We start from the raw sequence: 13159 nt of genomic DNA, 5'->3' as shown, positions 1-13159 counted from the left end.
ATCTGAAAAGCTGTTGTCCTGAAGCTGAAGATTCAGCAGGTTTTCCTTTGGCTTCCTCAGCAGAGCTGTGGCAGGAATAGAACGTGAATCCAGGGCCACTCTCCGTGCCAACATCCCCACCAAGTGGCCAGCACATCAGCTCCTCTCCCAGCTCATCTCCCACCACCTCAGCAGGTGAAAACACAAACCTGGCTCAGCCACTCTCACCCAAAACATAAAGGATATTTGGCTTTTGAGACAGAGCTCTGAAGATCTTTCCAGCCATGCTCTAGAGTAAAGGCAAAAGAGGAGTGATAAAGGGGTTTCCTCTCATCCCTCATACTGGGAAAAATGTCACAATCAACCCCTTTCCCACCTTAGCCACTATTATTTTTTCTGCTTGCAGAACTGAAAAACTTGTTTACAGATTATTGTTAGCAACTCCACACGTTTCAAACAAGTGTGGCCAGTCCAAGCAGTAGGATGCAAACTTGTTACATGTTGTATATAAAATACTAAAGTACATGCCAAAAAAAAAAAAAAAAAAAAATAATTACACCGTTAAACAGTAGCTAAGGCAGAAAGATTAGAAAAAAAAAAATAAAAAATAACAAAACAAAAAACCCAAACCAAAAAAACAAGAAAATTTTGACTTACACTGCCCTCTTGAGGGAAAGGGAGCTGTATTTCCTCAGCAAAGTAATTCTTTCCCTGTTCTTCAGGCCACACTAAACTCCCCCCCCTGCCTTGCCATATGGTTCAAGGTGGGTAGAAGTTTTTGACTAGCAGCAGTAGGAATCAATTCACACCTAGGAATCAATTATCTCTAGATAAATCATACCTTGCTTATGTTTTATTTACAAATATTTTAGGCAGAAATAAGCAACTGTGAAAGCACAAAAACCTATTGGAAATACAAAAACCTGAAAATGAGAGTTATTCTTTCTTCATTAATTGCAGCCTTTTATTTTACCCAACAGCTGGTGTGGCAAAATCTCTGAGAGCAGCAACCAGACTCCAGCTTTTTCTTTGTCCTGCAAATTCCTCATCACTGGGGTACACAAGCATCATCTCTCTAGCCTAAAAATCTTGATCTGCTGATTGGAATAATCCCCTGGAGTACCTACTGGAAATTTTTGGGAATCTCTTCCCCAGAGCTGCTGCAATATCCAGGCTGTGGAGTGCAGCCTCCAACCAATTTTTATAAGGAAGGAGATGCTACTGCAATATTTCGAAGTGTAGTGGTGGCACTTGGGGACAGAGTTTAGTGGTGGACCTCTTAGAGGGCTTTTCCAATCTAAACAAGTCTGTTACAGTGTTAAAAAAACAAACAATTTTAAAGCTTAAAGCAAAACTTTAGATGGGTCTGATGCCTCCAGAAGAGCTCTAGAAGGAACAAGCACCTGCTCCTCTTAACTGACTTGCTGTCACCTCTGGCTGGTAAGAGATGAAGAATTAAAATTTTAAAGATTGCTTGAATCATCCTCCTCATTCCATCATAAAATACTGCTCTCATAGTACACATTCCTACAAATGTACAAAACAATTTTTTTTCAACTGAAATATTATGCCAAATCAGTTAGGGGAATGGAAAGACCCAAGAGAAAAAGGGTTAAATATCTTTATATCAACTAGTGTAAAAATTAACATTTTCTTTTTCGAAATAATAAAAACCAGTGTGGCTATCACAAGCTAAGGTACAAAACATCCATCTATAGTTTTTAAGAGCATCCTAACACAGACTGGTGAACACAGATGAAGATTCAATACCCCACAAAGCAGACACATGGAGTTCAAGCATTGAGAGGGAGTGTACTGTTAACTAAAATTATATTAAAATGATACTTCTGAGTGTTTACAGCTACAAATATTTATGATGAGAGTAATCTGGCATTTAGATGCTACAGCTCTGTTAGAAATTAATCTTAACTGAATAATGGTGTTGGAGTTCAGTTGGCCACTTGTTACTGACTTATCTTGAACATTCAAGGCAGACCAAGGCACCAGGTGTTCCCAGATGAAAGTTTGCAGAACAGTTTCTGCAAATGCAGGGTTCTGTCTGAAATGCTGAGCAGTTTGGTGTTAGCAAGACTTGCAATATTACCACTAAAATCAGGTGCTGACTGAAACAACAAGAAACTGAGTCTTTTCCATATCAGCAAGCTCGTGACACCAGGATCAGCCTGGAAAGCTGAACGTGTTCTGACATGGTTTCTGAGGAAGCTGGATTTGCCTGGAATTATTATCCCTCCCATGCAAAGCAGAAGCTCTCGAGTTCAGGTATGAGCAACAAACATAATGGAAGTGGAACACAAGTGCAGACAGGCTCAAGAACTACTTCCAGAAGACTGAATGCTGAACAGCCCTTCCCTTATTTCATTAATTTTTTCTGCTCTTGAGGCTGCAGAAGTCTTTACTGCCTTAAGGAGAGATTCGTGACACTTGTCCAACACAGCCTTTAAAATCAGCCGTATTTCCTGGAAAGAGAAGAAAAAGAAGGGAAAAAAAAAAAAAACACCTCCATCAGCAAAGTTGAATCTTTATCAAGCACAAATGTCAAGTGAGTGGTCTGGTGGACTCAAATTATTGCAAGGGTATCTTATCCATGGCTTAAGAAGCAGCACTCACAAAACACAGGGGATGCTGTTTAGAGGATCATTGTACTGGCCACACTACAACAGGAATTTAAGAAGATTGCAAGGGGGGTAAAAAAAATCCCTCACCTTGGCTTTTTTTGCTTTTGCTTCAGCATCATCCTTCAGCTGCTCAATTTTGTCCTTCTTCTGTTTGATTTCCTTGCGAATGACCACAACTTTGTCACACACAACACCCCTCTTCTCCTGGACTTTGTTAAAAAATCTAAAGGTGACAAAAAAAAGTTAGTACTGAGCTGACTCATTTTGCAGATTAAACTGAAGCCCACTGTGAGCAAAGCTCGCATTTTATGAGTCTAAAACCAGCAGCTTCCAGGAGCAATGATATACAGAATTTACTTTCTCAGAAATTAATGTGATTTTGAAACAACTTAGGTACAAGAAGTGAAACTCAGCAGGAGCCCATATGCACCTTCCTACCTCAAGGGAATAGTCAGGACACATTGTTTTATTCAAAAACTCTTTTCTTCAACCAAGGTTACCTCCCTTGCCCTCTTGCTTATCAAAGCATCTAATTTTATCACTCAAGGGAAATACCTGACACATGAAAAACAGAAATTGGCAGCAACTTTTGACAAAAAGAAGCATTAGATTATATTGTTTTCATTCCTAAATTAAAAGCTGCTGTTCACAGAATCATTTAAGCTGGAAAAGACCTTTGAGATCAAGTCCAACCTATGAACATGCCCTTGTCACTTTAACCATGGCACTTAAACACCTCCAGGGGCAGTGACTTCACACCACCCTGGGCAGCCCATTCCAAGGTGTAATCACCTTTTCTGTCCAGAAATTCCTCCCAATGTCCAACCTTTTTTCCTCCCAAATAATCTCCTTTATCTGCTACAATACACTAAGTGCCATTCTGCCCAACACACAAACCTCAAGCATGACTAAATCTTACTTGACTCTCTCAGCCATGTGCAAGCAGCTCCCTTCCATCACAGCCAATAACATTCCATATCCCCTTTCCTATCTATCTGTGTACAAGAAAACTGTTTTAAGAATCAATTTGCTCCCTAACAGTTCAGCACTAAGCTCACAGTGGAGCCAGGACCTTCCAGGGCTGCAGTTTGGTGCTGCCTTCAGCATATGGGAGGAAAGAAGAGGGGCTGAGAGGCTTTGATCAAATGACACTTTTCCTTTTGTTTAAGAAGCATCATGTCAGGATAATGCTCCTCTGAGATGCGAGCCCCATTTCCCCATGGGTCTTGAACATCTTTGATAATGAGCAAAAGTGGCAAGGGAAATTATGAAAAATTCATGAAAGGCAAATGGGGCTTTGTTGAAGTCTGATAAGTTGGAAAATTATCCCAATGTGACATTCTCTTTAAGAAGATAAAAGAATCAAGAATAAGCATTATAAATTAAATTAGTGCTCCAATAAAAGAATTGCTGTCAAGTCACATTGCAATTATTGATTTGAGACCCCAACTCCCTGCCTGCAGCATTACTGGTCTTCATACAGAGCTGTCCCACACTGCTCATTTTCCCCTCACTGCTAAGCTGTGTGTTTGTAGCAGACATGAACTTTGGCAGCACATAACAAAGACATAAAAAGCAGCATCAGGCAGAAAGATCAACTCCTCCATACTCGACCACAGTGCACTGCTGCTGCTCAATATCTTCATGTATCTTTTTACGCTGTATCTCAGCTGTAGCAAGCTTCTCATGTTTTGCAGTGACTGCTCTCTTTAGGGACATTTCATCTGTATTGGCCTTTTTCAGCTCTATCTGAGCACTCTCAAATTGATTCTCCAGATTTCTGGCCTAGAATACAGAAATACAGAAATTAATTAAAGAGAAATAAATTTAAGGGGCAGGAAATTATCAAGACAGCATACCCTGTAAATGTGCTGAGATTACAGCTAGCTGTCTTCTTTTTGAAGATCTGATTGCAAACTCCTTCTCTCAGTTCACTGGTCTTTATCTGATTATACATACATCCAAAAGGACAAGACCCCAGCCCTCAGGATGGCTTTCAGATGTGACTGTGACTTCTGCCAAGGGTAATTTGAACACATGCTATACAAATCCCCAAAAAGACTCCAAACATCCCTAACAACTTGCATTCTCCCAAAACCTAGTAGAAAATAGCAGTATTATAACAAACATTTCATCAGAGAATGTCTGGCTCAGTAATAATAATAAAGTTAAAGACACTTAAGACGTGATTCTTCCTGAAGTAACAAATTTTTGTTCTTTTTCCACTCTCAAGGCAGAAGAAACTCAATTTCACTTCTCCCATCATTTCCTACCAACAACCCCAAGACAGTTCCAACTATTTTAGGTCAGGTTTCTATGGCAACAGAGGCTTTGACTATTCAAAGTGGTCAATAGCTAGTGCATAGTACATTAGCTAGTGCCACCCAGCAAAGCAGAAGCAAATGTTTTACTGACATTTTTAAGAAAGAATTTGGAAACTTCAAAGTGTCATTCCTTACAGCAAAGAGGAAAGAGGAGAACATTGCTTAGACATCAAATTCTCCTTAACAGGATATCATTTGGAAATACAAACCTCTGATAATATACTGGCAAGTCTCTCCACATTTGCTTCCTGTATTTCCATCTTGTTTTGGTATAACTGCAGTTCCACTTTCCATGATGGCAGAGCCTCAACTATATCTCTATAACCTTCATATTTCTCAGTAACTGCTTTCTTTAAAGACAGGAAAAAGACTATCAATAAACATCTTTAGAGTTCTTTTATATAGAATTAAAGCATATTGAACTTTGAACCCTCCCTCATTGTTTAAAGACACTAGAAGAAATATAAGGGTTAGTGAAATGAGCTCTTCACTTCGTAAAAAAAATAATTAAAAACAGGCATTTATTTGGAAGCACAGAAATAAAGGTGACACACAAGTGTTTTACACTGAATTAATCAGTAATCAGCTTTTTTCCAAGAGCTTTCAGGAAAAAAAAAACAACAAAAAAACAGCAACAACAAAAAAGCAACATACAGTGAAAAAATTCTACACTGATAAAACAAAAGTTCAGTAAAGCTTTGTACCTGAAATTACAGCAGTCAAGTTTACACCTTTGGAACAAAAATACCTTCAGAGTCAAAGTGCAAACTTTGCTGCTGTGTGAGCAATCACAAACCACAAAAATGAGTGGATATTATAATTTAAGAAAAACCAAGAAACAAACCAAAAAATACCAAAAAGCTAGGAGGGAACTCAGTGTTCAGCATGTTAGTGAAGACAGCCATCAAGTCCAGAAACAGTGAATGACAACAGAAGCACTATGAAGCACATGTTCTAAATCCAAGGATATTTGGGAGCTGACAAAATATTGTCTCCTCTGGAGGGCAAACAGCCAAACAGGTATAGACAAAAGAGTCCAACACCTGGTTTTACAAGTGACTGCAATCTTGCTTTTCAAAAGGAAAGAAAAACCCATGAAAAATAAATCACCTCCTCTACCACAAACCTTCCATTTTCTCTGAAGCTGTGATTTCATTTCAGACTAACCACTGTCCTGCTGGTGTTTTACCATCATCCAAGAAGCAGTTCTAGGTGATGCCAGTACAATAAAACATGCTTTTTCTAACAGAATACCTCCACATGTGGACAGAGGAAAACATCACCTGAGATCTCTTCAATTTCTTAATAGTTTCTTTCATCAGCTCATTGTCAGTTTTTTGTTCTTCTGGATTCCTCAGAATTTTGGATTTCAGCTGTTCCTGTTCTTCTTTCAAAGTAGATATAGACACTTTACACTCATTCTGGTTAATGAGATAAACATTTTCAATATTAGTGATTAGGTGAACAAAGAGGAATTGTGTAGCAAAGTTTGCCGTGATCTTAAGACTAGACAGGTTCTTTGGTGTGTAGTCATTCCTCATTAGGAAGTTCTAAAAATAAACAGCATTAACATCCCAAATCAAAGCAATTAACAGCCCATTTTGCTTCCCAGATTTGTTCACAGGGGTGCACAAGAACAGCAGTTAACTGGTATTTTCCACAAAGAGCCTGCCAGCTAATCCTAGAATGGTTTGGGCTGGAAAGGACCTCAAAGATCACCTCCTTCCAACCAGACACAGCTCCCACTAGACCAACTTGTTTGCTCCAAGCCCCATCCAGCCTGATGTATTGCCAGCAGCTCTCTCAGAATTCCTCCCCTAGGGATACTGAGGCAGTCACTGCAGCATTCCAGAGCCAGCTCTGTCATCCTGAGAGAAGAGCAACAAGTTTCCTGTGCTGCCTCTCACAACCTCCTGTTTTACCTCATTAGCCCACTCTGTGCATGGCAGGTAAACCCATAGCACGTCAGAGGTCCAGATTTCTAGTGACATAATTCCAAATAATCTGATCCTAGAGAGATGATCTCCCAGTTGATCTGAGATGGAACCTGCAGCCAGCCCTCACACAGAGGTGTACTCACCAGTTTTTGGGTTCCCTCTGCAATATCAGTCTTCTTTTGAGAAGTCACTTCTTGCAAAGCTGTCTGGAAAAAAAAAAAAAAAAGGCACCAAGCTTGCAACAAGCATCTCTACAGCTGCTAACTGCCTTATCCTTCCATCATACACCTGTCCACAAGAGAAATCCCATTTATGGGTCCTTTGGAATGCCGTAACTAGCAGACAAAACTTCAGTCCATAAGATTTCAAAGACAGGAAAGAAGAATATTGTCACCAAAGCCACTGGCAGCACTAGGGATGCAGCCAGCAGGGGGTAACTAGGAACAGGGATAAGAAATTGGTCATCCCTATTCTCATTGGCTCTGGCAGTTATTATACCCCCACAATTTTCTTTGCCAGAGGCCCTGTTCTTCAGGGAAAAATATAATTTAATATAAGGTCCCAACTAATAGTCAAACACAAGGTTAATAATGCTAATAAGAGACATGACCTGCCAAAACAAAAAAGTCCTGACCATAGATTACTATTTGCTTTCTCCCAAAGGAGCTAAAAAGGTTATGAGACCTGAGAGGAAAGTTTCCACTGCTGAGAAGTTACCCCTGTAATTAACCCTACTCTTTTTGCCAGGCATTCCCTTGGGTGATCCTTCTTAGGCCTCATTTCTTGCCATGGCTCTCCTCCAGTTCCAATTCTTTGAATTCAAATGGAAAACAAAGAGGAACATCCCTGTGATCCTGTTTGGAAGCGTGATGTGCATATCTCAAGTCATTGCAGAAATACATGTCAAAAAAAGTCAACTATACTTTTGTATTCAAGTCTGATTTAAAGCACATTTCACATGCCTTACAGTGAAGCAAACAGAGATCCAACAGCATTTTGCTAAAATGGCCATTGTTTTAAATCAGAAAAGTCCCTTTCATCCACTGAGTTAGAGGGAAGGGAATAAAATCAAGAGAAGTGAGGAACCCACAGCAGCTTTTCAGAGAAATAGAGAACAAGATCTTACTTGTTTCCGGTGATAGTCCTGCCTTAGCAGCTGCTCCAGCTCTCGAATGCTCTCTGTGAGCTTCTTGATCTCTGCCTCATGTTCAAATGGGACTGTGCTGAAGGAAAAATAAAGATATTGGGCAGCTTCAGCATCATTATAGTCCAGTCAGAGTACAGTAGATAAAACAATCACTGTCTCCAGAGTTTACAGCCAGTAACTTTAGTAATCTGAGCGAGACAGTCTCAAATTAATATATCTTATTTTTCTTTGCTTGTAAGATTTTGCAGTTGAAGCATAATCTAAAGAGCTATTTTGGCCAAAAGTGGCATAAACATCGAGCACTAAGTTTAAAGATCACGTTAAGCAAAGCATGAAAGTACAACACTCCTACCAATTTTGGTGGTGACTTTCATTTACAAAATTTGCATATTACCTGTCATACAAATAACTTATATTAAAGTAGACTTATCCAAGCTAGAGAGCCCCCTATGCAGCACACACCAAGAGCAGCTGCCAGAGAAAAAACCACTTTGTTTTGAAAGCTCTCTTGGAAACCAGCCATTTCTTCATCCTATTATCCACCATCAAAAACAAAACTTAATGGTGCAAAGACACAGGCAGTAGGGCTAAATGGCCTGAAACAGAGATTGTGGCAAACATGTCAAATAACTAAGGAAGACAACTTTACTCATCTATTAAGTTAAAGATGGGCTTCCTCCAGCTGTTGAAGGGATAAAGACACATCACTAGGAGCAAAAAGTTTCAACCTAGTTCTCCACATACAAATACAGGATTCACACCACACAACCATACACTGTAAAAGTTGGTTTTTTTTCTCTGCCAGCAGAGAATAACCACCCCCAGCTATTGAACCAAGTCATTATGACCCAAGAATGGGGCTGTGCACTCAGACTTGTTGAGCCTCACACAGCTGGCACACTGATCCAGCCTGAACAGGAAAGGCAAGCAGTGCATCTCACAGTGCTTTCTCCTCACACTCACTTCAGTTTCTCCAGCTTCAGCACTGCCTCCTGATTCGCAGCCTCCAGGTGTTGGCTTTTCTCCATATCTGATTTCTGCAAGTTAAATATTTAATTTCAGAGAAGTGTGGTTTTTCTCTAGGTTTCTATTAGAGCCTTGCTCAATGTTGTTTCACACGAAATGCACCACCTCTAAGCTACTGAGATATTCAAAACAGAAGCCACCTACAAGTGTTGCATCCAGTTTTTCTCCCAAAAAGACACCCAAGGTGTCAATCCTTCACTTACCAGGCTAAAGGGAAAAAAAAACCCACCAAAAACCTTTTTATAATATCCTGAAATACTTGGCTACATTTGCTACATTTAATATTCCTTGGCTACATATAACATCCTTGGCTACATTTAACCTGTTATATAAACCCGAAGTTAAACCACAACCTTCATGCTCCCAGCTCTAGGTTAGTATCAATTACACTTTTGTAGGTATCTGGAATAAAACAGCAGCCAGTCTTACATAGCTCAGTTGTAGCTCCAAGTAGGCCTCGTGCCGGAATTCGCTGAAGTTCACAAAGTTGAGGATGCCACTCAGGAAGCGAACAGTCCTCTTTGTCTCTGAAACAGGAATTGCAAGAGCTCACTGAGCTGGTTTCCAAAAGCATTGCAATTGCTTCAAAAAAGTGTAAAAGTGTAATTCAGAGGAGACAGAAATTACAAAACACAATCCAAATTAGTTCTTCCCCCACTCAGCTTGCAAAGGTTTCAGACAACACTAAAACTAGCACCAAGCTGGTTACAAACTCTGTGTAATTTAACAAATGAATAATGGCACCTGGGAAAAAAGGCTGTTAACACACAGCCTCCCATTACAACATATGCCAGGGAGAAAGAGTGTCAATCTTGAACTACAGCTCTGAAGAGAGAACCTCTATATAGCCATCAACCAAACTGAAGGCAGCAATTTGAACTGAAGGGACTTTTTGGCTTTATTCCAAGCAAACTTGCTGAAAGATGATTACAAAAGCTTTGAATGTCTTAGACAAGATAAATCCAGAAGTGAAAGATTTCTTTGCAGCAGCCTTTTCCAAGTTGTCTGTGTTGTGGCAGAATCACCACAATTGGGTACAGAAATGGAGGACAGGCATCAGCATAAGAAATCCTAAAGCATTCCAGAGCTGTCAGGGTAATTTTCATCACCATTTCATCTATTATTACACTGTTATGTCACAACCCATCTCCAGTCCTGCAGCTGAACAGATTCATAGCATTCAGAACCGGCCTCAGTCCTGACCTGCACCAGCCCACATAAGGAATAAGAACTGCTCACTAGAATCAGCTTAAGGGTCAGAAGAGCAGCAGGAAGTCAAGGATGCTGCTCCACACTAGATGCCCATCTGGCTCTGCACAGGGAGAAACAGCACCTGGAATATCAAGCAACACCCAGCGCCCCAGGAAACACAAGGATTACTTGCTTACTTGGGTTTAAAACATCAGCGAATTGGAAGTCACTAATCCTGCACATCGGCAGCAAGTGCTCCCTGCAAGGAAAACAAAACAGCTGCAGTGACCATGGCTCAGGTTTTGTGACCATGACTCAGTTCTTGTCCTGTATCCATCTGCTACAAAACAGATCTTGTCCTCTCATCCCAGAGCATTTGCCCAGCAAAGCACAAGACAAGAATCTTCTACTTACATGTGAATATACAAATTACAGACAGGTAGAAAGCCTTCATGGATCTGTGGGTACATTATCTCAACGCTGAGTGGCATCTAAAGGGTCAAAAGAGAGTTGGTGCATAAGTAGAGAACACTCCAAACAAAAATTATGCAGTATTTTCCACAGCATAAAATAATTCCAATAGATTATAAACACTGAGGATGATATTCCCATCCACGGGGAATGCTTACTAAAGGCTGAAAAATGTCATCAAGTTAATCAGCACATATTTTAAGGGTCAACTGTGGCTGGAAAAGACATAAAAATAACTAAAGCAGCAACATCACAAACTCTGGAACTCAATCTAAACTCAGTTTTAATTTGTTCATAACTTGTGCAGCACAATAGTCTCTGCATTATACAGCTACCAGCAAGAAGCTCCTTTTTTTAAACACCCCAAAATTGACACAGTCAACTGCTTCATGAAGAAGTCAGGAGGAGACTGAAGTGGTACATTGTCCCCTTTCTCTGGTTTCTCTTTAAACCTCACAGCACAACATGGCAGCTGATATCACTGCCTGGGGAAGAACAGAGTTACCTTGTGCACATAACACTTTAAATAAACACTTTCAGTTTATCCAGAAATGCCATGAGACAAAACCATTTACTCCCACTTTCAAAGATCAGTTCTTGCCTAACAGAGACAGCAGATAAATTCATGGTAGTCAATTATCAGACTCTCCTCGCTTTCTTCTCAGTTAATGGAGAAGTGGAGATGGTCAAATATCAAAAGCAACATTTACATTCCTTCCAGATCAGTTCAACCTCCTCCAGCCATGGCCAAAGGCAGGAGCCCAGTATGGATTTTCAAGGCATGGTGTCGCTCTAAAAGCTTGTCCAATCCCTCCTGGACCTTACAGACATTTCTGGCACATTTTTAGCATCCCAAAGAACAGGTAAGTCCAATATTCTTTTCCTCTCACATCCCATCACCCCTGCCACAAGCAGCCCTACCATGTAGGCGTGCACCAGTCGGATTCCACACACTTTCTGCAGGATTCTCAGGTAAATCAGGTGTAAAACTTCAAGCTGCAGGAAGAGAGGACATGAATCAGTATCCCGTATGTTTAATTACTGAGGGCTCCCAGGCCAGGCCATGGAAGCATTCAGCTTTTAACACATGAAGGCTGATTTCACTGAGCCACCACGACAACCAAGTTTCACTTTCCAACATTTTGCAGTTCAAGCATTACTCACTGATAATTCAGTTTTAAGGGGCAGCAGTCAGCTTGGGCGATTACAGCCCTGACTGCATATACCAGGCATTGGTTTTCATTACACAGCTGCTTGCTGAGTAGTTTCCAAACCAAGTAACACCGAAAGCCTAAAAAAAGTCACAGAAATTATAATCTTGTAGCAACGAGTGCTCTTTATTAGATTATTAAAATGAAGAGGAAAAAAAAATCACATACAAGCTAAACAGTTTTTCATTTATAGCACTAACCCATGATCAATTCTGCTTCTTAAAAATCATCTAAACAAGCAGGGCCAGACCCCTCCTACCGCAGGCTCAAACACAAGCAATAACAGCACTGGAATCACTCGGAGCCATCAATTCCACTTTAAAGCCACTTTTCTTCCGCCGAGAACACTCATTAACACTGAATAGTCAGTGATGAAAGGGGGTTCAGCAGCGAGGGGTTTAAAGCTAGGGCTTGGTCTAAAAGCACTAAATGGATCAGGCAAAATGTTGGAAGTAGACACCGTGGCTATTTTCACCCAGCTCCCACAGAACTGGGAAAGACAGGCCGAGTGCTGCTGGTGACACCCCCGCGCTTCCTGGCGAGCCCCGAGACCCCTCCGAGCCCAAGCCAAGCCCGTTCCACCCAACCCCGCGGTCACTCGGGCCGGGCCGGCGCGTCCGTCCCACACGGGAGCCAGCGGGACACGGAGCCGCCCCGCGCCTCCCCTCACGCACCTTGGGGTTGCCAAACACGTCGCTCTTGACCAGGTTGCGGGCCTCGGCTCCCTCCAGGACGTGCGAGCGGAGGTAGCTGATGATGTCGTCGGGGCTGTAGCGGGGGAAGGTCATGGTCTCCATGGCGGCGGCGGCGGAGACGCGGCGGGGACGCAATGGCAGCAGCGGTGCGCGCCCGTTGCTTGAATCGGCCACGCCCCGCCCCCTCCGCCTCTCTGACCTATCAGAGACCGTGTCGTCATTGGGGGGCGGGGATCGGCGCGTTCCCGCCCTCTCCTGGCCTATCCGCGGCCGCGCTGTGGCGAGGGGGCGTGGTTTGTCAGGCCCCGCCCCTCCGCGGCCGTTGGCCGTGAGGGGAGGGCCGGGGTGTGGCGGCCGCGTCCCTTCGGTTCCGTCAGGCGCGGCTGTCACGGCCTCTGGAGGAGTCATAAAATCCCTGGAAGGAGCTTTAAAGCTCACCGAGTTTTCCTCCTGGCATGGGCAGGGACAGCTTCCACTATCCCAGGTTGCTCCAAGCCCTGTTCACCCTGGCCTTGAGCACTTCCAGGGATGAGGCAACCTCA

The 13159-nt window shown here is 42.1% G+C and overlaps 2 protein-coding genes across 2 annotated transcripts in view; one reads left to right on the top strand and one right to left on the bottom strand.

The window, feature by feature from the left end:
• Positions 1 to 13159, top strand: part of KLHL20 (kelch like family member 20) — a 450003-nt gene that overhangs the window by 345018 nt on the left and 91826 nt on the right. The gene's annotated exons all lie outside the window — the stretch shown is intronic.
• NUF2 (NUF2 component of NDC80 kinetochore complex) lies at positions 1780 to 12725 on the bottom strand. Its single transcript, XM_058842334.1, has 13 exons — positions 12597 to 12725; positions 11633 to 11707; positions 10655 to 10731; positions 10438 to 10499; positions 9479 to 9576; positions 8987 to 9060; positions 8003 to 8099; positions 7020 to 7082; positions 6223 to 6360; positions 5149 to 5289; positions 4225 to 4400; positions 2703 to 2838; positions 1780 to 2456 (listed from the first exon to the last, which is right to left on the bottom strand). Exons 1-13 carry the CDS (start codon positions 12717 to 12719, stop codon positions 2307 to 2309), a joined length of 1410 nt encoding a protein of 469 aa, XP_058698317.1. The 5' UTR covers positions 12720 to 12725; the 3' UTR covers positions 1780 to 2306.

This window comes from Poecile atricapillus, chromosome 7 (assembly GCF_030490865.1).
Source record: "Poecile atricapillus isolate bPoeAtr1 chromosome 7, bPoeAtr1.hap1, whole genome shotgun sequence".
Taxonomy (NCBI): domain Eukaryota; kingdom Metazoa; phylum Chordata; class Aves; order Passeriformes; family Paridae; genus Poecile; species Poecile atricapillus.
This window is presented reverse-complemented; position numbering and strand designations above follow the sequence as displayed.